The 26,679-nt window shown below is 47.9% G+C and overlaps 1 protein-coding gene and 1 long non-coding RNA gene across 6 annotated transcripts in view; one reads left to right on the plus strand and one right to left on the minus strand.

Annotated features, from left to right (window-relative positions):
• Positions 1–25,732, plus strand: part of CRTC3 (CREB regulated transcription coactivator 3) — a 111,622-nt gene extending 85,890 nt beyond the window's left edge. For both annotated transcript variants that reach the window (XM_064376273.1, XM_012463801.3), the window contains exons 8-15: positions 1,433–1,518; positions 3,643–3,692; positions 9,795–10,012; positions 12,927–13,225; positions 19,533–19,733; positions 19,822–19,902; positions 22,028–22,130; positions 22,558–25,732. In XM_064376273.1, the coding sequence (XP_064232343.1) occupies positions 1,433–1,518; positions 3,643–3,692; positions 9,795–10,012; positions 12,927–13,225; positions 19,533–19,733; positions 19,822–19,902; positions 22,028–22,130; positions 22,558–22,766 (1,247 nt within the window). In that variant the 3' untranslated portion in view covers positions 22,767–25,732. The remainder of the gene's footprint in view (positions 1–1,432; positions 1,519–3,642; positions 3,693–9,794; positions 10,013–12,926; positions 13,226–19,532; positions 19,734–19,821; positions 19,903–22,027; positions 22,131–22,557) is intronic.
• Positions 7,791–26,679, minus strand: part of LOC105724934 (uncharacterized) — a 76,508-nt gene continuing 57,619 nt past the window's right edge. For 3 of the 4 annotated variants that reach the window (XR_010342644.1, XR_010342641.1, XR_010342643.1), the window contains 3 exons: positions 26,507–26,610; positions 25,443–25,620; positions 7,791–10,273 (listed from right to left, as the gene is read on the minus strand). This is a non-coding gene — a long non-coding RNA (uncharacterized LOC105724934). Of the gene's footprint in view, positions 10,274–25,283; positions 25,621–26,506; positions 26,611–26,679 lie in introns of those variants that run through there. The other variant, XR_010342642.1, reaches the window with a different exon arrangement.

Here is a 26,679-nt window from a genome sequence, read left to right on the forward strand (position 1 = left end):
TTATCTCAGAATTTACTGGGAAAGTTTGGGCCCTGTTTCGGGTGCCTTCTTTCTGGAGTCCGTTATTCTTGGGTACCTGGCCGTCTTGTGTGGGGCTAAGGCAGGATGGTCATGACAGTCACACTGGCACTTTTATGGCCACTGGAACTCAACAGCATTCCTGGTTCTGAGCAGTCACCGGTGTCCCTAGCGTGGAAGCCCCTTCCTGACATCAGACCACTTAACTCCTGAGGGTTGGGCCTTGTTTTCTGGTCTCTTTCTGAGAACAAAAAGTATTGCCTTGTTCTGTGACCCAGCATTCTTGTTTTAGCTGGTATGACTGAGAGAGTTAAAGCAGAATGCCCTGGAATGGTCCCTCCATACTGGTGGTTTTATTGCATTAAAGAGCCAACAGCGGGCCCAGCAGCTGCCCAGCCTCAGATCCTCTGGGTTGTCAGTTCCTCTTTGTCCCCCACTTCCATCCCACAAGCAAGTAGCTTCACTACCACCATGTCTTCCAGCTAATACCCCTCTTCTCCGTACTTGCCCCTTTTCATCTTTGTTGCATTATCATGGCTCTCTCCTCATCCCTCTCCTTCCATTCTCTTTTGCCACGCCTGCAGAGCCCTGCCTGCCCTGGCCTCCTTCCTCTCCATTTTACTTCCTGCCATCCCCTTTACTCAGCCTACACTCCAGCTGAAAACACTTGCTTTACTCTCATCTCCCCTCTCTTGGAATTCCCTTCTCCTGTGTCTCTGAGGCCTCTCCCAGTGCCAGCTCCAAAGCCCTCCTGGCCTCTTCCTCTTCTGCACCTCAGCGCCTCTCAGCAGCATCTACCCTCGGCTCTCTCGGGCTTCCGCTCGTTTCTTCTTTCAGCGATGGTTACTTACGTGTTGCCCTTATCCACTGACTAGATTACACTTTGTCAAGGTTGAAACCGTGTCTTACTCATTTCTGCAACCCCCACAGTACTGCTCAGGGTGCCTTCCCTAGTAGACAGTCCATAAATAAGTCATTTTTGTGTGTTAAATAAGTCAAACATTTTATTTGTTAAATCATTTTTTACAAAGATAATTTGTTCAGCCAAAGGTAGGTGGGATGGCTGCTTTCTTTTTTTGTTGTTGTTGTTGTTTCTTTGAGACAGGGTCTTGTTCTGTTGCCCAGGCCGGAGTGCAGTGGCACAAACGTGGCTCAGTGTGGCCTCAGCAGTCCTCCCACCTCAGCCTCCCGAGTAGCTGGGACTACAGGTGTGAGCCACCACACCCAGCTAATTTTTAAGTATTTTGTAGAGACAGGGTCTCACTATGTTGTCCAAGCTTGTCTCCAACTCCTGGGCTCAAGTGATCCTCCCGCCTCAGCTCCACAAAGGGCTAGGGTGATAGGCGTGAGCCACCGCGCCCGGCCTGGATGCCTGCTTCTCATCAAATGACTGTGCTTTTTTTTCCCCCTTTAGTAGCATCTTTCCCTGGCCCACTGAAAGAAGAGAATCTGTTACATGTTCCGAAGCCACTGCCAAAACAACTATGGGAGACCAAGGAGGTGGGTGAACAGTACCCAACTATGTTTGTTGTCACTGAATGCTTGTACTTTGGAGGTCATCAAAAAATCCTGCAGTCGTGAAAACAAGAGGAATTGCGTGAAAAGGAGAAGATTTGTCTGAGGACAGAGATAAGAATATATAAGGGATGACATTTCAAGTAAAAATTATCACAGTTGTATCAATGAATTAGTACGTTGATCTCTTGACTTTCTAATTTTCATATGAATTTACTTATTCAAAAAAACCCTGCTAAGTCCCCCATATCTTACTTGTTTTGCTAAAAGCTCCAAAGCCTGGTTGTAAGTCATAGGCAGATTTTTCTGTTTTTTAGCCAGCACTTTATACCAGTGTCCAGCTTCTGTCCAGAATTACTGGTATACCAGATAGCCCTTTTTAAATCAAGGGCATTTGACCTGAGTCCTCCAAGAGTCAGTACACAAGGCATCTGTTGTACTATGATTTCCATGTGCCTTTGAGAATTTGTATTTAAAATTCTGCTAGCTGACCTCCCTCACCCACTGTGGAAGAAAGGGAGGTCCCACAGTACTTGCCTTGGCCTTTCTTCCGTAGGGAAGCTGTGTTGACTTTGAAAGAAAACAGTGAAGCTGCTCCAGCCCTAAGGATGCTCTCTTGCAATAGCTTGTATTGCCTCTGTACTTAACTCTCCTTGCCTGTGAAGGATCCCTTTGGTCCAGCTCCATTTTCTTCTGCCAGGTCTACCAGAGTCGCCATTAGCATTGCAGTTGTCTTAAAAGGTTTTTTGTAAAAGCAAGATGTATTTGATGTTTAATCATTTGGAAAGTAAAAAGGAGATATGATTTAAAATTCACATATTTAAACACAGGAGAAGTACGTGTGCTACGTGTTTTTGGCTGTGAGAGGCACCATAGTTTTGGAGGCTTCTATCAGAGGACAACTATGCCTTCTCCAGCAAAGAAGCCAGTAGCATGCACACCTCCCCAACTACCAGGGACTGGCCTCTCTGGAAAGAGGCGTTCATCTCCCTTGGTTCTTGTGGATTTGGAGTATTCATTCCTGTCCATCTGGAGTTGATATTCTAGTTGAAATATTTATTTTCTTCTGACATTCTTTCTTTTTTCACCCTGTTTTTTTCTTTTATGTATTTCTTTTCCTCTCAAGTCATTAGGAAAAGAAATGTTTATTTAAAAGCTCTATATCAATATCTTGAATTGTAGCTAAAGGAAAATAAAAATAAAATTTTAAAAAAAAGCTCTACGTCAGCCGGATATGGTGGCTCACACCTGTAATCCTATCACTTTGGGAGGCCAAGGCGGGTGGATCACCTGAGGTCAGGAGTTTGAGACCAGCCTGGTCAACATGGCGAAACCCCGTCTCTACTAAAAATACAAAAATTAGCTGGGCGTGGTGGCACCCGCCTGTAATCCCCACTACTCAGGAGGCTGAGGCAGGAGAATCACTTGAACCCAGGAAGCGGAGGTTGCAGTGAGCCAAGATCGCACTACTGCACTCCAGCCTGGGCAAGAAGAGTGAAACTGTCTCAAAAGAAGAAAAAAAAAGTTCTATGTGTAAAACACTGGCCTTTTAATATTAGTCCAGAAGGTAAATTGATAAGGCATCAAATTAAGAAAATATATTAATATTATACCTCCCTTAGGCCTGGAAGTTTTTAAAAAAGTCTTGCCAAAACCTAGGCTGGGAAGGTGCGGTGGCTCATGCCTGTAATCCTAGCACTTTGGGAGGTCGAGGCGGATGAATGAGATCAGGAGTTCGAGACCCGCCTGGCCAACATGGTGAAACCCCATCTCTACTAAAAATACAAAAATTAGCCGGGCATGGTGACAGGCACCTGTAATCCCAGCTACTCAGGAGGCTGAGGCAGGAGAATCACTTGAACCCAGGAGGTAGAGGTTGCAATGAGCAGAGACTGGGCCATTGCACTCCAGCCTGGGCGACACAGCGACTCCATCTCAAAAGAAAAAAAAGTCTTGTTGAAACTTAAACGGCTGCTCTGTGAGGACACTGTTGACATGTTGACTCTCACTTGCACCGACTAGAGGCTCAAGATCCTTGTGAAGACACTTTTCAAAAACTTGAATTTGGCTTTACAGTGAGTAAACCTAGCTTTCATTGTCTCTTCTCAGATTCAGTCCCTGTCAGGACGCCCTCGATCCTGTGATGTTGGAGGTGGCAGGTAAGTAACGTTCTTTCTGTTCGTGTTTCAGGGACTATCCTGAAGGTTTTCCTGAAAGGAAAGTCTCACTGCTTTGTTACAGAACGCTCAGAAACGTAATTTGCTATGTATAAATTGAAAGTCAACTACATTTTCCTAAAAACAGTCACTCTCTTTTAATACTCATTTCATCTGTTTCAAGTAATTAAATTACATAACTGTAATAACAAAACTGACATAAGTATGTTTGAGAATCACACAACTGACTTGGTAAATACATCACTCTCTGGGTAAAAGCAGCGGCAGAAGCAGAAATGTGCAGGAATGGAGAGAAGCCTACCAGCCCTGAGCTGTGGCAGGCTGCGGGCATCAGTGACATCCTGGCCAGAGGAGAAGAAAGCATCAGTTCACCTGGCAGCTTGGTTGCACAGACGTTAAGAGACTTTGTGTGACTGTACTTAATGTCACTCAACTGTACACATAGAAATGGTTAAAATGGTAAATTTTATGATACATCTCTTTTACCACAACTTAAAAACATAAATGGAAGATAAATATATTTTCCATTTGCAATACAAAAAAGTTTCTGTGAAACCATTCATTTGTTGGTGGATTTAATAATATGCAACTTCACTGCCTAAAAGATTTGAGACAACTTACAAAAACATATATAGTACAAGCAAATGAAAAAGGAAGTTCATGAGGAAGTTGAGTCTAAGAGAAAACAAGGAGATGAAAGAGGTAACGAGGCCCTTGCCTTAACAGAAGCTGCTTTGGGAGGGCCGGCTGCTGTGCTGCGTGGGATGGTACAGACTGCTGCTGGACCCCTTGGAACTTGATGGGCTTATTCTGAGCCCCAAGAAAGCTTCCTAGGGCTGTTTGTCAAAGCGTCCGTGACAGCAGTCCCACCACTTGGAACCGAAGCCAGTGCAGATACAGCAAGTCTGCCCAGGGCCAAAATCATGTGGTTTGGAAATGAGACTCTTGCATGGTCTGACTTAGTACATACAATCACCAGTGGGTCAGTGGGTAAAATAAACCTACTCACCAGTGGGTCAGTGGGTGAACTAAACCTACTTCAAGCCATCCTTGAATATGATTTCCCCCAACAGAGCTTCCTGTGAGTATCTCACAGCAGTGCATTCAAGGCACTCCCTACTGAGTACCTGGAGCTCAGGCATTCTTTTTGACCATTTACCATTTTAAACATTTTATGGCCGGGCTCAGTGGCTCACGCCTGTAATCTCAGCACTTTGGGAGGCCGAGAGGTGGGCGAATCATGAGGTCAGGAGATCGAGACCATCTGGCCAACATGGTGAAACCCTGTCTCTACTAAATATACAAAAATAGCTGGGCGTGGTGGCGCACGCCTGTAGTCCCAGCTACTCAGGAGGCTGAGGCAGGAGAATTGCTTGAATCCAGGAGGCAGAGACTGCAGCAAGCAAAAATCACGCCACTGCACTACAACCTGGGTGACGGTGCGAGACTCTGTCTCAAAAAAAAAAAAAAAATTTGTGTGTACAGTTCAGTGACATTAAGTACGTTCACAGAAACTCTCTTAACTAACTTCTGTGCAACCAAGCTGCCAGGTGACCTGATGCTTTCCTTTTTTTGTCTAGTTAAACATAAACTCAGGTAATTTGCTGAGCTGTGCCACAGGTTGATGTTCACTTAAGAATGTCGGAAAGCCTGCCAGCACACATGCCCAACAAAAGACGGGATGCCGAGGGGTGCAGGACATTCCATAGAAAGGCCAAGATTTTCCTCAAGAGAGTCTCCCTCAACCTATTCTGGTTCAGGGGCTTCCTGGTAAAAAGGAAATTTGGAAGAGAAAAAAAAGGATTTTCTTCAAAAGCCAATTTTGGCTTAACCATCACGCTCTGAAAGCCTTCATTATAGAATCGGGCTTCAGTACTTTAGCCCTGGAGAGGGTTTTTTTTTTTTTTTAGGTGGAGTCTCTCTGTCACTCAGGCTGGAATGCAGTGGCATGCTCTCGGCTCACTGCAACCTCCACCTCCCGGATTCAAGCGATTCTTCTGCCTCAGCCTCCCAAATAGCTGGAATTACAATATTTTTAGTAGAGACAGGGTTTCACCATATTGGCCGGGCTGGTTTCGAACTCCTGACCTCAGGTGATTCACCTACCTTGGCCTCCCACAGCACTGGGATTACAGGTGTGAGCCACCATGCCTGGCCAACCCAGAGAGTTCTAAAGCAGGTGTTTCTTAGGTAGAGAAAGCTGTTGTCTTGCTCTTACGTTGCAGATAGAATTCCATTCAGTGACTCCAAGTCATGCAGATATTTATTGGTCCCCTGATTCTTGGCACTGGCTAGAACAATGAACAAAACAGATCAAGTTCCTGCTTTTGAGGAGCTAATAATCTAGTGGAGCAAGATGGGCAGAAACAAGCATGGCGAAATTCTTGTGTGGGAAAATGCACCAAAGGCGATGCAGGCGCGGCAGGTGGGCAGGCAGCCACCGGCGGCATTGCAGAAGGCTTTCTGACAGGGTGAAGTGAGGCGAACAGAGCTCCAGGCAGCGGGAGTGCCAAGCAAAAGACCCCAAGGCAGGGGGAGGCCTGGAGCTCAAGGAGGCTTGTGTTGCTTGGATCTGGCTCAGAGAAGATGGGAGTCATTAGAGGGTCTTGAACAGGGGCGGGCACATTACTTTCCTTAGATGGGTGGTGACTTGGATGGGTAGTAAGTGTATTTGGAAAGGAACCACCTGTGTTTGTCCCAGCTGCAGAGGAATTGCTGTGAATGTTACTAATGACCTGGTTCACAGTGGCCACGTTTTTTCCGTCCTTGCTCTGTGCCGTTGGACATGTCTCCCTGCTGCGCCCCTGCACTCTGCTTCACTCCCACCTGATCACCCATGGATCTTCCTTCTCAGTCAGAAAGCTCATTGTTCTCACATCAAGGACGCTGGGGTCTCAATTTTTTTTCTAGTCCTTGACCTTTAACCCTATAAATAGTTCTATACTTCCAGCCATCTGAACGACAAAATTCAGGCCGGGCGCAGTGGCTCACGCCTGTAATCCCAGCGCTTTGGGAGGCTAAGGTGGGCAGATCACTTGAGGTCAGGAGTTTGAGACCAGCCTGACCAACATGGCGGAACCCTGTCTCTACTAAAAATACAAAAATTAGCTGGGTGTGGTGATGTGTGTCTGTAATCCCAGCTACTCAGGAGGCTGAGGCAAGAGAATTGCTTGAGTCCTGGAGGCAGAGGTTGCAGTGAGCTGAGATTGCACCACTGCACTCCAGCCAAGATGACAGAGTGAGACTCCGTCTCTAAAAAATAAAATAAAAAAGACAACATTTATATTCAGTTTTTCCACAACCAAAATGATCCTTCTTCGTCGTCATCCGGTTGGACACCTCTCCCGCTGCCCCATTTCTTTCCAAGACTCCACAGGTTACCCAGTCCTACTTTTACAAGAAAAGCGAGGTGAGGCCGGCAGGAGCGAGAGCTCAGCTCTCTTCTGCCACTGATTCCCCCGTCACCACCCTCCCCTTGTCCTAATCAGGGTGGCCACTTTATTACTCCCTGGCCCTCCTCCCACTGGTTTTGTAGAGGCCTTTCTCTGCTAATTAGCCTTCCTTCATTTCCAGAATTCTCAGCCATGCTTCTTGAAAGGCTGTTGATTCTCGAGTGTTCCTTACTGCTTACCCATCCTCAACCCACCGTGGCATGGCTTCCACCTCTTCTGTTCAGTGGAACCTTGAGAATGTCGGTTACATCCTGTGCTTAACTGGGAGAGAAACATCCCTGCTGCGTGTCTTCCTACTCAGCAAAAACTCAAAGCCAAAGTAGAACTCAAGATCTCATCCATGCCCCTGCCCTCATTCCCAGTCTCCCGTATCTTCAGTGTCCCGTCTCAGTCCCCAGGCCAAAGGCCCCAGAGATGTTCTTGAGTCCTGCTTCCTTGTCTCTGGAGTCCACCCTGGCTCTCCCTCCCTGCGCTCGTGGCCTCCTGCTGGATTGTCCAGCAGTGTCACAGCATCCCTCTCTGCCTCCAGGTCTGCTCCTTGCACCCCAAGACCCCTTCCCCAAGGCTGTTAGCTGCACTGTCCTAAGAAAGGCTGATACCCCTCCCCACACACATTGCCCACCCCGCTTCCAGTCTTCCACCGTCATCCGTATGTCAGTGTCACCTGCACATCAGTCCCAGCCTCGGCTGCTCTCTGCCTGCTTTTCTGGTCCCATCTCCCATCACTACCCAGCCTTCCTCAACGCAACTCTCCCTTGTCTGAATCCTCGCAGTTCCGAGCATACACCCTGTAGTCTCACACCTCCCTGCTTTTGCCCATGCTGTGAGCTTTGCCTGAAACCTTTTTCCCTAATTAGATCACCTGAATTCTTTAGCCTTTAAACTCAGCTCATATGTCCTCCAAGGAAGCCTCCTCAGGTCGGCTGGGCCTCCCTCCACATGGCCTCCCGCCAGGCTCTGTCACTGCATGACGGGATTGTATTATGATACCAGTGGCTGGCCCCTGGGAGGTGCTCTCCTGGCACGTGCAGGATGGGATAAAGTGTCCTCAGTGCGTCTCATGATGCCCCCTGCTCCTAGCTGATGGCACCTTCCCCCCGATTCTCCCCTGCTTCACCCTCACTGCGCTTTTCCTAGGTCACCCCTGGGCCACTACAGGTGGTCCTTCTCATTGGTTCTCCCTGCCTGTTTCTGCTCCCTGAGGCCATCCTCCACACTGGGACCAGAGTGACATTTCTGAAATGTCATTCTCCAGCTTAACCTGACCTCCCTTTTTCTGCTGTCCCTGATCCAGACTCCTGAGAAGAGCACATCCTCTCCTACCCCATCTGCTACCCTCCCTTCCCCATACGCTGCCCTGACACTGGACACCTTGGCCATGCCCAGCTCCTCACAGTTCCACACACACTTGTGTCCTGTCCGTGACAAACCCGGCCCCTCCAGAGCCCATCCTGACATGGACAACTCCTGCGTTTGTGCTCCCAGAGCCACTTGTACCCACTGGTCATGCACACCCCTTCTCAAACCCTGCACCGTGCACTTCCTGCCACGCTGCACTTACTTGCTTTCCCAGCCTGTCTCTCCTGCGGTCTGTGAACTGCAAGGACAAGGTCCTCTCGGACCTGGCTAGCAGGCCCCTCCCTGGGCCCCACCCTTGAGAGGGCTTCATTCTCAAGGGGAACATACCACCATTGTACACCGCTAGGCCTAGGGGGTGGCCAGAGAGTCAGCGTGGTGTGGACAGAGCTTGGCCATGTAGGCTGGGATGGCCATGTGCGTGCACTGCAGTACAGAGCAGGACTTGGGGGAAGAGAAGGGGACTGGACGGAGGGCCAGGCTGCCTCTCCCTGTGTGTTCTGGCACAGAACTCCAAGAAGTCTGAGAGTTCTTCATGTAAATCTGGCCTCGCAGGCTATCATGAAGGCTATTATGAAGGTATAATTTGTCAAGATAGACACATAGAACAAAGTTCACGTAAGGGTTTGCTCATTCAATTTGTAACTTTAAAAATTGAAACAGATGGTATGTGGGCCTCCTTTTATACCCTAGCTCCCGGCCTGCACATTTCAGGAGCAGGCCTGACCCCACACACACTCGCCCTGCTCGTTCACCATGGTGCCACCACTACGCGGCTGCTGCCTGCCACACAGCGCCCAGCCCACAGATGGTGATACATGAATGGCAGCATGTCTGTCACTCTAAGTTTATAAAGACTGTAATTTTAAAAATGTATCTTGGAAGGTAGCTAATTACTCAGAGGTACTTTTTCTGGTAGCAAAGATAACTTAGAAATCCAGCAAAAAGAACTACGTAAATAGAGAGCAGTGGCTCACATTTTATATAGTGCTTTCTAATTTTCAGAATACTCTTGCATCCATAATCTAATCTGGTCTTGATTATTCTAGACCATAATCTAATATTCCTGTGATGTGGGCTCAGGTAGTCGGTGAGGAAGTGTGTTTGAGAGAGGCTGAGCCGAGCATCCGTGTTCTCAGAGTGAGAGAGAGCCGCACGAGGACCTCGGTCTTTGATAGCCACTGCTCTTACTAGACAGGAAGAGGCCTCAGGCATGTTTGGTTTCCTGACAGCCAAATGCATTGCAGAAAGTCATTCTTAATCTTTCTTTTTTCAGTGCTTTTCCACATAATGGTCAAAACCTGGGCCTCTCGCCCTTTTTGGGGACCCTGAACACTGGAGGGTCACTGCCAGATCTAACCAACCTCCACTACTCGGCACCCCTGCCAGCCTCCCTGGACACCAGCGACCACCTCTTTGGTAGTATGAGTGTGGGGAGCAGTGTGAGCAACCTCCCAGCTGCTATGACCCACCTGGGTATCAGAAGCTCCTCTGGTGAGTATCTCCTGCTTAGCAGTGACCTGGTGGCTTAATCATACATGGTCCCCACCCCCTGTGGCCTGTTCTGTGAATCACTGAGTGGGAGTGACTGCGTCTCAGTTAGAGATGATGATGGACCTCCGTGTCTTCTGACCCTGCGGACATTTTTCTTGGGCGTTTCTGTTTCTGCTGGATTGATGAGTGTGGGGCAGCTCTGCTGAACCTCATTCCCCATTGACTTCGCTCACTCCTCTATCCAGGGCTTCGGAATAAGATCTGCAAGCCAAGAAATAAACATCCACTCAGTGTTGGCTGAACGGTGTTAGTGGCTCATATCAACATATGCTCTTTTGTAAATTGGGCCATCTCTCTAGCTTCCTCCCATTCTCCATTAGGTTCCTAAAAGCAATATTTTGCATTTTAGAAAATTTACAATGGATATGATGAAAATAGTTCTACTTAATATCTGTGTATTCAGTAGAAATCCCCCATAGTTCCAAACAGTTCCAGTTAAAGATGCAACATTAGCTATATAAAGATGCTGCCCATAACGGGACTTGGGTGTTACACTACAGGTTTGATTGTCCATAGCTCAGACCCCTTATTGAAATATGACTACATTTGTTTGAAGCCTGACACTTTTTTTTTTTTTTTTGAGATGGGGTCTCACTCTGTCACCCAGGCTAGAGTGCCATGGCACGATCTCAGCTCACTGCAACCTCCGCTTCCCGAGTTCAAGCAATTCTCCTGCCTCAGCCTCCCAAGTAGCTGGAATTACAGGCATATGCCATGACGCCCAGCTAATTGTTTTTGTATTTTTAGTAGAGACAGGGTTTTACCATGTTGTTCAGGCTGGTCTCAAACTGCTGACGTCAAGTGATCCACCCGCCTTGGCTTCCCAAAGTGCCTGAGCCGCCACTGACATAATCTTGTCAACGTCTAGGGCAGGTGGTAATCCTCTTACTCCTAGTGGTGTGGTGCAGCCTCTGGCCTAACAGTCCTACCCAGAATTGTGTTGTGGAGCATTTCATTTGGAAGGGATGCTCAGTGATGGTCTCCAGGTGGAAGGAGTGTTTGTTGTCTTCCACTCTGAGACTCATCCATGCAAATCATAACTCACACCCAGATGAGAGCGGTCCCCTTCGGGGGGTCACCTGGAGGGTTCTCCAGTGATTGCAGTGATGCTGCCATGGTGCAACATAAGCTTAGTTGGAAGAACTGATTTCAGACACCACCTTTATTTTTGTCTTTTTGGGGTTTGGGGGTCATTTTAGTATCCTTAATACTAGTAAGTCTTTCACAGACTAAGTCTCAGTTTTGATATTTCTATATTTGCTTCATAGGAGAAGTTTTATGTTTGCTTCATAGGAGAAACTCTCAAGACCTTTATGCCAAGATTCAGAGTCTGGGCAATTCACCTTTTGGGTGAATCCTCAATGTGTGAAGACATGTAGGGTCCCAGAAGTAAAGCAGCATCAGCACATAGCTCTCTTGGGTCTCAGGGAAGCTGGCATTTTCCAGTACAGCCTTTGACACTTTGCTTCAAGCTGAAGATCTTACAAAGTTTATTCACTGCTTGTCTTCTCAAAAAAGCATTATTTTATCTGGAACGTCAGAACCAATGTCAGGTTTCTGTATTTTCTATGCACTCCTTAAAATGCATGGCACACAAAGATTTAAAAGATGTTTCAGAGATGCTTGAGCTTTCTTTCTGAAGGGATTTTTAAAAGCTAAGTCCCCAGCCATAGTTCTAATTAGTACCTGAGCCAGCTGGATCACTGCCCTCTTTGTGGACTGGTGAGTGGTGGGATAATTATGTAGGGCTTTATCATAGACATGTTCCTACCTTTAAAAATATAGTAACTGTGCTCTGTGATACTGGACGCTGCCAGGTTAAAAAAAGAAAAAATATATATATATATATGGCAAGTGAAGTCATTTACATGAATTCTAAAAATATAATGAAATTTTAAAAAATAATTTTGCGAGCTCAATATGCTTGATTTTTGTCATTTCTTCCTTTCCATAACTTTTAACAAACACTGAAATCTTTCGTCAACTCAAAACTGCTGATACCAGAAAGACAGGTGGAGGTAGGGAGTGCTAGTTGAGATCCACACAGCAGCAGTAGCAGAATGATTGATTCGCTGAGTGAAGCTGCTCCACACCAGGCCCTGTGCTGCCAAGGATCCAGCAGGGCATAGGACAGGATCCCCAGCCTCACGGAGCTCGTGCCCTAGCAGCCTGCACCACAGAAATGCCTCTCCCAAACTTCCTTGCTCATGATAAAATTCACCCGTCCCCCAAATAAAGCACCCACAAAAACTTCCTTTTCCCTGAGTTGGAATAGACTGTGATGAACAATTTCTTGGGAACCAGAAGATTGAAGAGCAACACTGGGGTGGGAGATACAAGGAAGTGTCTCTTCCTATGACTCCCTAGTATGCTGAGGGTAAAGAGCTTAAAGAGCACCAAGACGGTTCCCCGGGGGCCATGACTCTGTGGAAGGACATTCTTAAAGGCAGCAGGGGATGCAGGCACTGTGCTCTGGCCAGAGGCCTTCAGGGGCTCTCAACAGAATGTGTTGTACAGTCCTAGGGCCCTTTCCCTAGGTCTGGGCTGAGCACCTGGAACATTTGCCTCTGCTACCCACCATTTACCTAGCTTTGCTCACCCAGGGGTTGTTGAGACAGTCTCCCTCCTCATGGGAAAACATTGTTCTCATCTTGGTGGCCGTGTGTCTGTGAGCAGGAGCATCTTCTCCTGGCCATTGAGGCATCAGATACAGTCCCTGGAGGAGAGTTGTCCAGGAGCTCCTTAACCTACAGAATCGTCATCGCATGTGACAGTAGATAGTGTTCTTTTATTTTTGGAAAATAAAAGATTTGGTCTGAAATGATAAGTAACTTGTGAATTTGTTGTCTTCCAGGTCTCCAGAGTTCTCGGAGTAACCCCTCCATCCAAGCCACGCTCAATAAGACTGCGCTTTCCTCTTCCCTAAATAACCACCCACAGACATCTGTTCCCAGCGCATCTGCTCTTCACCCTTCCCTCCGTCTGTTTTCCCTTAGCAACCCATCTCTTTCCACCACAAACCTGAGCGGCCCGTCCCGGCGTCGGCAGCCTCCCGTCAGCCCCCTCACGCTTTCTCCTGGCCCGGAAGCACATCCAGGTTTCAGCAGACAGCTGTCTTCAACCAGCCCACTGGCCCCATACCCTGCCTCTCAGGTAAACACACAGACAGATCGGCCACTACAGTGAAACAGACTGCAAGATACAGGAAGCGTGTTCCTCCTCTTTACTGTTTTGGGTTACAGCCATGATTACACTAAGCACCCATGAGGCCTCAAGTGCAGTCCGTTCACTCTTACATGTGAAATCAGAACAGAAGTGTCAATAATGCAGAATGAATTCATGAGTTTCTTTCTTTATTTTTTTTTTTGAGAATGGGTCTCACTCTGTTGCCCAGGCTGGAGTGCAGTGGCACAATCATGGCTCACTGCAGCCTTGACCTCCCGGGCTCAAGCAATCCTCTCACTTCAGGCTTTGAGTAGCTGGGACCACAGGCATGCACCACCACACCTGGCTAATTTTTTTTATTTTTTGTAGAGACAAGGTCTTGACATACTGCCTAGGCTAATCTCAAATGCCTGGGCTGAAGCCATCTTCCCGGCTTGGCCCTGCAAAGTGCTGGAATTACAGGCATGAGCCACCATGCCCAGCCTAATTAATGATTTTCTATTATAATAATACCAGATGGCTGGGCATGGTGGCTAATATTTGTAATCCCCGCACTTTGGGAGGCCAAGGCAGGTGAATCACAAGGTCAGGAGTTTGAGACTAGCCTGGCCAACACAGTGAAACCCAGTCTGTACTAAAAATACAAAAAATTAGTTAGGTATGGTGGTGGGTGCCTGTAATCCCAGCTACTTAGGAGGCTGAGGCAGAAGATCGCTTGAACCCAGGAGGCAGAGTTTGCAGTGAGCCGAGATCACACCACTGCACTCCAGCCTGGATCACATAGCTAGACTCCCATCTCAAAAAAAAAAATAACAGATTTGCTGTGTTGATTACTCTTTAATACTTTTTAAGCAACGTTGAACAATCCGCAGTCACTAACTCACAAACTTGGGGCTGAGAGGAACAATAGGATACAGAGAATGCCATTCAAATAAATCTAAGAAAGCTAAGGGAACCAGGTTAGGATTTCAAAGTTGGCATGGAAAATCAGTCATTGACTCTGCAAGTACATTAAACCATAGGGGAAAGCCAAAGAGAACATTTAATACCTTCCGGAAGCTTAGATAGTGGATTAGACCTCCTTCCCAATTATCTACAGATTTCAGAAACAATACTTTCATTGTTCGTGAAATACTAAGTATAGTGAGGATTAGATCTCTTGTGAGGACGAAAAGAAGTCTGTTGAGAAAGAGGCACCTTTAAAAGTCACAAACCCATACAAAGAAATTGAAAACAGCTGGGTGTGGTGGCACGCACCTGTGGTCTCAGCTACTCCAGAGTGGAGGTGAGAGGATCACTTGAGCCCAGGAGGTCGAGGCTGCAGTGAGCCAAGATAGCGCCACTGCACTGTAGCCTGGCAACAGAGTGAGACCTTGTCTCAAAAGAATAGCTCATTACAGAAATAGAGGGTTTGAAACATCCTATAAATGCTAAACTCAGAGGTGGTTCTCATTACCATAATCACTGAGAAATGTATGTATTTTTAACCTTTGGCCATACCCTCAAATCTGTTATAACATCATTAACTACTCACCAGCTCACTGTAAATTAGTAATCATTTAGCAAGGAACAGTTGACAGAGAGTTAGAGGATCTTGTTATTAGTCACTCTTTACCAATTACTAGCTGTGGCATCTTGATTGTATGAGTAATCTCTTTTGGACAAGGGTGAGAGGACATTTCATAATTTTTGTTTTTAAGTCTCTGTCGCCCAAGCTGGAAGGCAGTGGCACGATAACGGTTCCCTGCAACCTTGAATTCCTAGGCCCAAGCAATCCTCCTGCCTCAGCTGGGATTCTTCAAGTAACTGAGACTACAGGCCCATGCCACCACACCCAGCTAATTTTTTTATTTTTTGGGAGAAACAGGGTCTTCCTGGGCTGGTTGTGTGCCTCATGCCTGCAATACTAGCACTTTGGGAGTCCAAGGCAGGCGGATCACTTGAGGGCAGGAGCTCAAGACCAGCTTGGTCAGCATGACGAAACCCCATCTCTACTAAAAATATAAAAATTAGCTGGGCGTGGTGGCACACACCTGTAATCCCAGTTACTGAGGAAGCTGAGGCAGGAGAATTGTTTGCACCTGGGAGACGAGTTGCACTGAGCCAAGATCGCACCACTGCACTCCAGCCTAGGTAACAAAGTGACTCTGTCTCAAAAACTAAAAAAAATTTTTTTTTATTAGAAAAGAAAGAAACAGAGTCTCCATATGTTTCCCAGGCTGATCTTAATCTCCTGGGCTCAAGTGATCCTCCTGCCTCAGCCTCCAAAAGGGCTGGAATTAGCCAGTGTGCCCTGTGCTAGGCATGAGCCTCTGTATCCTGCCATAGTTTTTATTTTTTTGAGACAGCGTTTCACTCTGTCATCCAGCCTCGGAGTGCAGTGGCATGATCACAGCTCACTGCAGCCTTGAACTCCTTGAGCTCAGGTGATCTTCCACCTTAACCTCCCAAGTAGCTAGGACTACAGGTGTGCACCATCATACCCAACTAATTTTTGTATTTTTTTTTTTTGTAGAGATGGGGTTTCACCATATTGCCCAGGCTAAATAATTATTGTTTTTGTGGTTTTTATGTTACTGAGTTGCCTTTAATTTTATTTAACAAGATTCTTTTATAAGATAAATGAATGTTGCTGGACACAGTGGCTCTAACCATAATCCCAGCTATTCAGGAGGCAGAGAATGGAGGATTGCTCGAGGCCAGGAGTTCAAGACTAGCCTTGGCAACATAGTGACACCCTGTCTCTTTAAAAAAGGGAATTTTAAAAAATGAATGTTATTCATGCACATAGTTTAAAAAGTCAAATAGTTTCTAAAAGACTTGTTATAGAAAAGCAGCTGTCTTTCCCCTTTTTCTTAGGCATATTTCTCACTGCCTAGAGATGGCTACTGTAAGCCATTTTAGCTACTCTCTTTGGTATAACCAAGGTTTTCTGGTTTTTTTGTTGTTGTTTTTGAGACAGAGTCTTGCTGTGTCGCCGAGACTGGGGTGCAGTGGGGAAATCTCAGCTCACTGCAACTTCCACCTCCTGGGTTCAAGCAATTCTCCTACCTCAGCTTTCCAAATAGCTGGGACTACAGGTGTGCACCACCACGCCCAGCTAATTTTTGTATTTTTAGTAGAGACAGTTTCACCATGTTAGCTAGGCTGGTTTCGAACTCCTGACCTCAGGCAATCCGCTCACCTCGGCCTCCCAAACTCCTGGGATTACAGGCACAAGCCACTGTGCCCGACCTAACCATGTTGTTTTATGCTTTTTTTGTTCTACATTTTTGGTATTAGGCATTATGTAATGATATCACCCAACGAAGGTTAGAATCGAGTTATCTTTCCGCTCTCACAAACCCCACCACACACATAGGTGCACACCTGCATGCAGATACACATGTGCGTACACACAATTTCCTACCCACCTCCTCATTTATTGTAATTGTAGGTAGAGCAATAGTCAATATTTAGTGTTTTTATGGTTACAATGTAGTCAGAGTTGACATATAGTATACTATGAAATAAAATGAGAATTATTTTTTCCTCCTAGGAGTTAATGTCTTTTTTTTGGTTAGCCTGATTGTATGTATCTATGTGTATGACTAATTTAGTCCCCAATTCTCTAGTTTATAGGAAAGAGTGTGTGGGACCTTGTATGACTTAAAATGTCTTTCTTTGGTCTGCCATTTAATTAGTATTTGGCTGAATATGGAATTCTAAATTTGAAATAATTTTCTCTTGGAATCTCTTGCCTTTTAGTTTTTAAGTTGCTCTTGAGAAATCCAGTGCCATTCTGATTCTTAACATTTTGTATGGAATCTGCCCCTCCACCCAGGCTTGTAAGATCTTTTTGTCCCCAATGTTCTGAACCTTGAAGATAATGTGGCTTGGCGTGAGTCTGCATATTTGGTGGGTTCCTTCAATCTGGAAACTCACAGCCTTCCTTTCTGGGACATGTTCACTATTTCTTCAATGATTTCTTTCCTTAAGTTTCCTCTGTTCTCCTTCTCTGGAACTCTATAGATGTTGACTATTCTGGACTTCTCAAATGTCCTTGTTTTCTCTCTCTCCTTTTTTCCTTCTCTGTGGTTGTTTCCTTGTTTGTTTGCTTTGCTTTCTGGAAGAGTGTCGAAGCTTTATCTTCCAGCCCTTCTGTTGAGGTTTCCATTTCTGCTCTCATTTTTAAATTGCTATGAGTTCTTTTTTGTTCTGAGTGTTCCTTTTTAATGGCATCATACTTATTCCACAGATGCAATATCATCTTTTCTCTTGCCGAGGTTTTTAGTGGTTTTTTCTAATTTATCTTTATTTTTTACAATAGAATTTGTCTAAATTGCATAAAAGTAGAGAAAATAATACAGAGTCCTCCTATACCCAACATCTAGTCTCAACAATTAACATTGTTATCTTTTTTTTTTTTGAGACAGTCTCACTCTATCACCCAGGCTGGAGTGCAGTGGTGCGATCTCAGCTCACTGTAACCTCTGCCATCCAGGTTCAAGCCATTCTCCTGGCCTCAGCCTCCCAAGTAGCTGGGACTACAGGTACACGCCACCACGCCTGGCTAATTTTTGTAATTTTTAGTAGAGATGAGGTTTCACCACGTTGGCCAGGCTGGTCTCAAACTCCTGACTTCAGGTGATCTGCCTGCCTCAGCCTCCCAAAGTGCTGAGATTACAGGTGTGAGCCACCACACTGGCCTTACTGTTTCATCCATACTGTGCATTTAAAAATTGCAGATATTTCAATATGTATCTCTAATAGAAAAGGATTTTCTTAGTAGCCTAAATATTGTCATGCTAATTTTGTTTTTATCACAACTACTTCATACTACACAGATCTTTCCAAGATTCTGTGTGTCTGCTTTGGCCTCTGACTCTCAGGGCAGATGGTTTCCTCAGGGCCGAGTGATCCTCAATGCTCTGCTCATGTTGACGAACAAGACACTGAGAAGCTGGCTGGCAGCTCTGTGCGCATGGGCAGGCCTGCTGAGTGTGCTCTTCACTGTAGAATGATCTAGCTTGGTCATTTCCTTGGGATTCTTCTGGTGTCATAAGTTTTAGGATTTTTTTCTGGCCAGGTGCAGTGGCTCACACCTGTAATCTCCGCACTTTGGGAGGTTGAGGCAGGCGGAGCACAAGGTCAGGAGTTCAAGACCAGCCTGGCCAGCATGGTGAAACGCTGTCTCTACTAAAAATACAAAAATTAGCCACGCATGGTAGCATGCTTCTGTGATCTCAGCTACTTAGGAGGCTGAGGTGGGAGAATCGCACTGCCCTCCAGCCTGGGTGACACAGTGAGACTGTTTCCAAAACAAAAAGATTTTCTGTCTTAGGCCTTGTCAGGTCCCCTAAAGGACACTTTCCCAGTGTCACACCTTGGTATATGCCTGGATTCCGGCATCCTAGAGCCGGGCTGGGAAAGAAAGGTGGAGATCTTAAGATTCCATCGTGAGATTTCTTCGAAACGGTGTTTTCAGTACAGTGCATCACCTTCTAAGAACCAGAGACCCTTCAGTTTATTCTCAGGAATAGAACCTTCCAGTCTTCTGGCAGGTGGCGGAGGGGGTGAGGGCGGTACACAGCAGCACACTGGAGCCAGGGGCTCTGCAGGTCCCACTCCCCCTTACACAAATTTTGACCAGAACCACCTGCTTTCAGCTCCAGCCCCTGCTCCCTGCTGTCCCCAATTCCAGAGGCCTGTGGGGAGTTAGTGGTGTGAGTGAAATTGCCTCCTGCTTTTTTCCTCACTGCCAGCTTACCATTGGGTTTTGTTAGCTCTGCTAGGCCAGTTACCACTTGGCCATCTGCTTCTCATTTTCCAGCTTTTGTTACCATTTTCTTCTCTCCCGTCACCTTGGTCTGCATGTTTATGATCATTTTGGTGTTACATATTGTTCATGCTTATTGCTGGTGAATGTTGGTGCCGTGTCCTGTTTTAACAGGGTTTGGGGAAAGCTAAGGAAGGGCCTTTTTCAGTCTTCTATTTTTGACCAGATTGAAGTCATGGCTTTAAAAACCAAAACAAACGTGATTTTCATGGAGAAAACAGGAAATTGGTTAAATTGGCTGTTTTCTTGTTTAGTCCTTTTAAGATAACAGAAATTGTCATTGAATGGAACATGCTTTGTGGGGAAGTAAATGTGAGATATACTTTGAAGGAAGAGAAATGGGCTTCTCAGCATTGCATAGAACACCATGGTGAGGAAAATCTCAGGAGTCCTCTCACTCTGACATTTCCTAATCCCAAAGGACTTAACACTAGAAACGCAGAAGCTCATTAGTGGCTTTGTGTGTGTGTTTTGCAGATGGTATCCTCAGACCGAAGCCGGCTTTCCTTCCTGCCCACAGAAGCTCAAGCCCAGGTGTCCCCACCGCCCCCATACCCTGCGCCCCAGGAGCTCACCCAGCCCCTCCTGCAGCAGCCCCACGCCCCGGAGACCCCTGCCCAGCAGCCCCCGGCAGCCTCTTCCCTGCCACAGTCAGACTTTCAGCTTCTCCCAGACCAGGTAAGTCCTGGCGGGAGAGTTGGTATGGAGGGAATGCTTGCTTTGCTCTGAGTTCCAAGCTCAGTGGTCACCTTCTTGTTTCCTAAAGGGCTCATCTTTGACCAACTTCTTCCCAGATGTGGGTTTTGACCAGCAGTCCATGAGGCCAGGCCCGGCCTTTCCTCAACAGGTGGGTGATCGCCCCCTGTCTCCCCCTCCCTTGCTGCATAAACTGTACCATTTAGGTTGTTCAGTGTGTAGAACTCATAACCCAGCAGACCAGACATACCCCTTCCCTGGTTCTGGATGTGTTCTGTGGCTAGAAGAGCCTTTCACCTTCTTTGGCCCTGAAACACTGGCACTGGCTGCTATATTTAGTATCAGGCTTCAGCAGAGAAACTGTTGGAACAAGTGACAGGAGACTTCTGAGGGCACTCCCGCCATAGAACTGTAAGTCACTAATGCTAGAAGGGACACAGCACCCGCCTCATCAGTGCCCTCATGTTGAAACCAAGGCATAGGGAGGATGGCGCCTGCTCCCACCGCAGGGTCAGAAGGTGGCGCAGTGTTTGGCCTAGAGCCTGGCTGGGGCACCCAGCACAGTGTGGTCTCCTGGGAGAGCTCGGGCCTGGGGAGGGAGGGGAGTTCATTCTGGAAGGTATTTTCATTCAGCTGCTTTCTTTTGCAGTTTAGTTTCACCCTAACATTGGTTATTTTTAATATTCCTATGTTTTATAGTATTCAGTAATATTCAGTAAATATGGATGGAACTCTACAATGGATTGAGGAGTGGAAGGGGGTGGAACAGGTGTCAGAACTGTTTGAGATGGAGTCTCACTCTGTTGCCCAGTCTGGAGTGCAGTGGAGCCATCTCGGCTCACTGCAACCTCTACCTCCCAGGTTCAAGCTATCCTCCTGTCTCAGATTCCTGAGTAACTGGGGTTACAGGCATGCACTCCCACACCTGGCTAATTTTTGTATTTTTTGTAGGATCGGGGTTTCACTGTGTTGACCAGGCTGGTCTTAAACTACTGACCTCAAGTGATCTGCTCACCTCGGCCTCCCAAAGTAGTGGGGTTACAGGCATGAACCGCTGCACCCAGCCAAGAATTTAATAACTTAAGATAGTGTTTCCGAAGCAGGCCATGGATGAAACTTTGTGGCAAGAACCAGTCCTCCTTGCCTCCCTGTTTCCCAAAGAGCCATTTTTGTCTAGGTGGGAATCAGTGTCTCCCTGAAAAGTGATGGAAACTTTTTTTTTTTTTTGAGACGGAGTTTTGCTCATTACCCTGGCTGGAGTACAATGGTGTGATCTCGGCTCACCACAACCTCTGCCAATTCTTCTGCCTTAGCCTCCCACGTAGGTGAGACTACAGGCGTGTGCCACCATGCCCAGCTAATTTTTGTATTTTTTTAGTAGAGATGGAAAAACTGGTTTTGAAACATTTTTTAAAATGGGTTAGAGAATTAATTTCAGAAAAGGAACCTAAAATTGGCCCCAGTTATAACCAGTTCTCACAGAGGCTTTCTCATAGGGAAGAGTTCACCTGAGTTTCCTCCTTCTGAGTGTGAAAAGGAGAGGTTTCCACTTTCTCAGTATTCTAGAAACCAGGGAAGAGGCCAGGCACAGCAGCTCATGCCCATGATCCCAGCACTTCGGGAGGCTGAGGCAGGTGGCCTGCTTGAGCCCAGGAGTTCGAGACCAGCCTAGGCAAAATACAGCAGGACCCCGTCTCTACAAAAAATACAAAAATTAGCCAGGCATGGTGGCGTGTACCTGTGGTCTCAGCTATTTGGGAGGCTGAGGTGGACGGATCACTTGAGCCTGGGAGGTGGAAGTTGCAGTGAGCTGAGATGGCAACACTGCACTCCAGCCTGGGTGACAGAGACCCTGTCTTTAAAAAGGAAGAAAGAAATCAAGGAAGGAAAGAGTTCTTACTTCCTTGGCTATGGACAGAGCCTGTCAAGGGTTCCCACAGAAGGCAGTTTGCAAAGGCCTTGGTGAGGCTGAGGAGAGATGTCAGACTCAGAGAGGCCACAGAAACCACGACCATTGTTCTCTTGGGCGGGCGTAGTGAGCTGGGGCAAGTTACCACACTGTGGCCCTCAGGGATCCCTCCTCCCTGCAGCGTCTGCCTGCCTCACAAGCATATTCTGCAGTCATTACAAGAGCAAAGCACTCTGGGATCCTGGAAAGAAGCGGGTATCTATCAATTTGCAAGTCAGGTTTTGCTCTGGAAACACATGGCAATATCTGCTTCCTCCCTGGAAGCAGAGGCCGGTCTTTCTCACAGCGCAACCTTTGACGCCTCCAGGTGCCCCTGGTGCAGCCAGGTTCCCGAGACCCGCAGGACTCTTTCCATTTGAGACCAAGCCCATATTCCAACTGTGGGAGTTTCCCAAACGCCATCCTGACAGGTGAGTGAGCCATCCCTCAGCTTCACTGCTTTTGCTGTGTTTTCAGATACCTTTATAAGGCAGTTTAAACAACGTAACATATAAAGCAAAAGAATAAACGTCCCCTGGCCTGGCTCGACTTGACTTTTTGAGATGCAGGTGTGCAGCCTTAGAGACAGTGAGGCAGGGCAGTGGGCCAGGTAGTCAGAGCCTTTCCTGAAGATTGCGTTTTAGGTGACTGATGACTGCTGAAAAGGGAAAAACCTGCAAAATTGGGAGTTGTGCAACTGACAAGAATGTAGATTCCAGGGCAAGAGCTATGGGCCTGGGGGTGGGTCAGGACGCATGGGATGGCAATCTAGGGGACCTTCGTCAGCTGGGTTTGCCCAGTAGCCTGGAGCCCTCACACTTCCTAACGTACTGTTTTCCCCTCTGGACCTCCTTTCAGAAGACACCAGCTCCAGCCTGTTCAAAGACCTCAGCAGCGCACTGGCAGGCCTGCCCGAAGTCAGCCTGAATGTGGACACTCCATTTCCACTGGAAGAGGAGCTGCAAATCGAACCCCTGAGCCTGGACGGACTCAACATGTTAAGTGACTCCAGCATGGGCCTGCTGGACCCCTCTGTTGAAGAGACGTTTCGAGCTGACAGACTGTGAACAGACTCCTGTGCAACAGGAGAACGTTTTTCTGCAACAGCCAACACAGAATGGAGCCAGCTGCCGCCCCGGGCTTTAGTTATCTTGACATGGAAGGAACCAGTGCCACAGTCTAGGCTTTCCAGGGAGGTCCTGTCGCAGACATGGTGGCTTCCTCCACATCACACAGCTATGTCCTGCTCTCCGGCCTGTGGCCAACTTCGTGTTGCAGCAGGCGAGCTGCTTGGAGCTGCTATGAACTGGAAAGCTCATCTCCACTCCGTCTTTGTATTGGCCATCCAGTCAATCGATGTGCAGAGTAGAAAAAATCGTGTCACAGCAGGCCTCCATAGCATCGCGTAGCGCTCAGAACCACTGATTTCCTTCCGCACCGAAGGTGGGCCTGGAGCAGCAGTGGGAGGGAGCGCATCAATGCCTGCTCAGACCTGACCTGGAGGGCGAGCCCCTCCAGCAGGGGACATTCCCAGGCTGAGCGGACGCCCTGGCTCTCGTCCATGCCTGAACTACAACATGAAGTTTTGCTGTAAGTAAGTCTGGGGCAGGCTGGAGTCAGGCAGATGGAGGCTCATTTCATTTTCTCCCAGTTGGTTTCTGTTGCTTCAGTACCTTTTCCTTCTGGACCGGAGGAGGAGGAGGAGGTAGACCATTTTCTCCAGTCACTGAAGAGTCCCGTGACACCGATAAGCCTGAAGAGAACCGTGCTTCTTCCTGGGGGTGGGGAAGGAAGACGCAGACTGCAGGTAGCCTCTGGACAAACTCCAGATAAGCACAGCTGGAAGGAGCTGAGGTGCTAACCACACCCACCGAGCAGCTGAGCTTCCCATCCTGCCCCAGAGCTGTGTCTCTGTGGACTGGGGGTTTCACGTCCCCCATGCAGACCGTAAGCTCCTTGAGGGCAGGGACAGTGCCTTATTCATTGTTGAACTCGTGCATGGCAGCACATTCGTGTGCTGGAGTGAGTGCTGTGAACCGTGTTTGCGGTGCATGATGAGTGACTGGTCCCCGCTTCTATAAGGCAGGCTAATCTGTAGCTATCCCCACTCCCTGCCAAATCTTCTCAGAGGTCTAGCTTTTCTTGCACTCGTGCCTATGGTGAAGCATGCACTTTAATATGCTTTTAACACTAGGTGAGCAAACCCACAGTGAAGCTGGGCGCCACATTCTCCTGGGGCTGCGTTCCATGCGGGCAGGTGGGAGCTATCTTCTGCGTCCATCTGGAAGGGCTGAGCAGGTGGGGGCCTGAGGGACCTCTCGCATATGTTTTCCTCTAACTTGCTTCAAGTAGAGATTCATTCTTTGAGGTTGAAAAAAGAGTTTATAGTGAAAGGAAGGCCTAATTCACGGAAGCACCTTTACTCATTAGTACCTTCTCATAAAGTAGATGGACCAGCTTTCCACCTCTGCCTGCCTCCTCTAACTTAGGGTAGCAGGAGGTTTGCAGGGGGCAGAGCACTGCAGGGGAGGGGTCTAGGCTGTGAGAAGACAGGGTAGAGAGGAGGAGAATCTGAAGGAGAGACGAAAGGACAGCCACTGCCCTTCCAGGAGTGTCGCTGAGGGTCACTGGACTGCTCCACCCAGAGGAGCAAGGCTGTGTGAGGAGGGGCTGAATCTAGCACACCTGTCCCTGGTGCAGAAGGAGGTGTCACTAGGAGCTCCTGGGCTGGCTTGCCTCTCCAAACCTCATTCCATTTCTATCTATCTTCTGACTTTGCCTCTAATCTTTAACCCTCAGGGGGTACCCCTCTGCCTTCCTCTAGAATCCGAGAATTCCTGTTTCACATTTGCCCCCCATCTTTGCTGCGGAATTAGGACATCAAACCAGAGTCGTCCTCGCCTGATTCCCAGCCCTGGAAGGGCCTGCCCTCACCACCCCTGTTCCCAGTTACACTTTCAGACCCCTTTGTGCTCAGGATCTCAGAGGGGGTGACTTTGTTCAAGAGCCTTTGATCATCATGCTACCCACACCCCAGTGTGCCAGAAGAAGCCAGCTCCAGTGTCAAAGGTCCTCCAAACCTGATCTCATTCCCAATAGGGGATGGTGCTGATGTTATAAGGATTCTGAAGTCCCAGCATAGCCCACTCTTCACATAGTGCCTTACCCATGGGGGTCATCACAGGGTCCCAGTTCAGTCTGTCTGCACAGCAGCCACCCTCCCTGGCAACAGGAGACCCCACGACCTACACAGTGAACCACACTGCCCACCAGCATCCTCCAGGTGCCTCGTGAAAACGGGGGCCACCAGGGGGAGTGATTGGTTGATTGGGGGCATGTACTGGCAGCAGTATAGTTTAGCACTGAATTCAGTTTGTTCTGAGGTCTATCATTCCGATCTTTCCTTCTGAAAGGGTTTGGGCATTTTACAACTCACCACTGCCAGGTGGGCCTGCACTCACTGTGGCCTTTGTAACAAAACGAGTCGTGGCCCTTGGCATTTAAAGCAGCTGCATACTTCATAGTAAACTATTCTTCACTATTTAGTTTTGGCACAAGAAATCAATCATTGTACTACTCTCACAGCAGTTGAACAACATAGAACTAAAAGCCTGCATTTCCACTTTTTCTTTTGTATGGTTGTGCGTTTTAGGACATAGGGTGTTAGGAGAAAGTTTTCCTGATCATGTCAGAAGTTCTTTGTCCCTTTTCTCCTGTTTCATTTCTCCTCCATCTACTATTACCTGAGCTGAAGCGTTGTATCTTCAAGTCCAGATGCGCATCTGGAGACACTGCCCATTCCGACTCGTTGGCTCTTCTGATTTATGCACAGATGGTTCCCAGCATGCGTCCAGTGCTTTGTGGATGGGACCATCCCAGCAACTCATCAGCCTTCCGGCCAGTGTCCGAACCCAGGGCACCCTGTTCAACCATATTTAAAGATTGGAATTTGTATAAAGTTGCTTCCAAGTTTTATAATGCATCATTTTTCATCTTTGGTAATTAAAAGCAGCACAATATGGTTGTCTCTGCATTTGGTGGCGTTTTTCTTCACTTGGGTGAGGGCTTGCTAAGGAGCCTTGCTCTCTCACCTCCTGCTCGGCTCAGCTGGGATTCGCGGGGGCAGGCCCTGCAGCAAGTCAGACTGTCTTGGAGGAACACTTAGTTCCCTTAGTGGGAACTGACCCAGCCCTCTCCCGCCACCGGGGCACCCACGCCCTCCTCTCAAGGCTCTCATCAGACCACGGGAGGCCTCATCTCCTCCCATCCAGGCCATAAGGGCCAGCTCCCTGCACATCCCACCTCCTCCCCATCCCGTCCCGTGGCCTGTTGTGCCCTCCCCAGTGTCCTTCTGCCTTATGAGATCCCATTTCCATGTCAATCTGACATTCCAGAGCCCTCTACGTAGCCCTCTCTGATGGCGCCTCCCCATCAGCCTGTGAAGATGCCCAGTCTCCTTCCTCAGAACAAACAGCAGACACCTCTTCTCCACACACACCCCCGCCCACTACCCCTCATGCCACAGCCCTGTGTCCTGCTTAGCTCCCTTCTGCCCGCAGAGGAGGATTCCCTCCTCTCCTGACTGTTCAAGGCCCTTGGATGTCAGCCACATTCTGTGACCCTTCAAGACACAGAAGCCCTTTTGGCCACTCCTCCCTCCAGAATCCTCTCTGGCTCCAGTAAGGCTTTTCTCCATATTCTACCAACCAGGCCATGCCTGTCTCCTACCATCCTCCCCATCCACCGTCCCAAACCACCACCTCCAGCCCTCCAAGGACAAGACCCTCATGCATGGTCCTCTCCCTACCTGCCTGTCAGCCAGGGCTCAGGCCCATGCCACACCTTGTTCTCTGCAGATCCGGGTCCACCTGTAAGCAGTTGACATCCAGCTTCTCCACAGGACTCCACACTCTGCAAGCACAGGAGCCTGTTGACGTGAATGCCACTTCCCCAGTGCCTGGCACACAGTAGGCGTGAAAA

Source organism: Aotus nancymaae, unplaced genomic scaffold (assembly GCF_030222135.1).
Source record: "Aotus nancymaae isolate 86718 unplaced genomic scaffold, 86718_ANA_hifiasm-v0.15.2.pri h1tg000014l, whole genome shotgun sequence".
Classification (NCBI taxonomy): Eukaryota; Metazoa; Chordata; class Mammalia; order Primates; family Aotidae; genus Aotus; species Aotus nancymaae.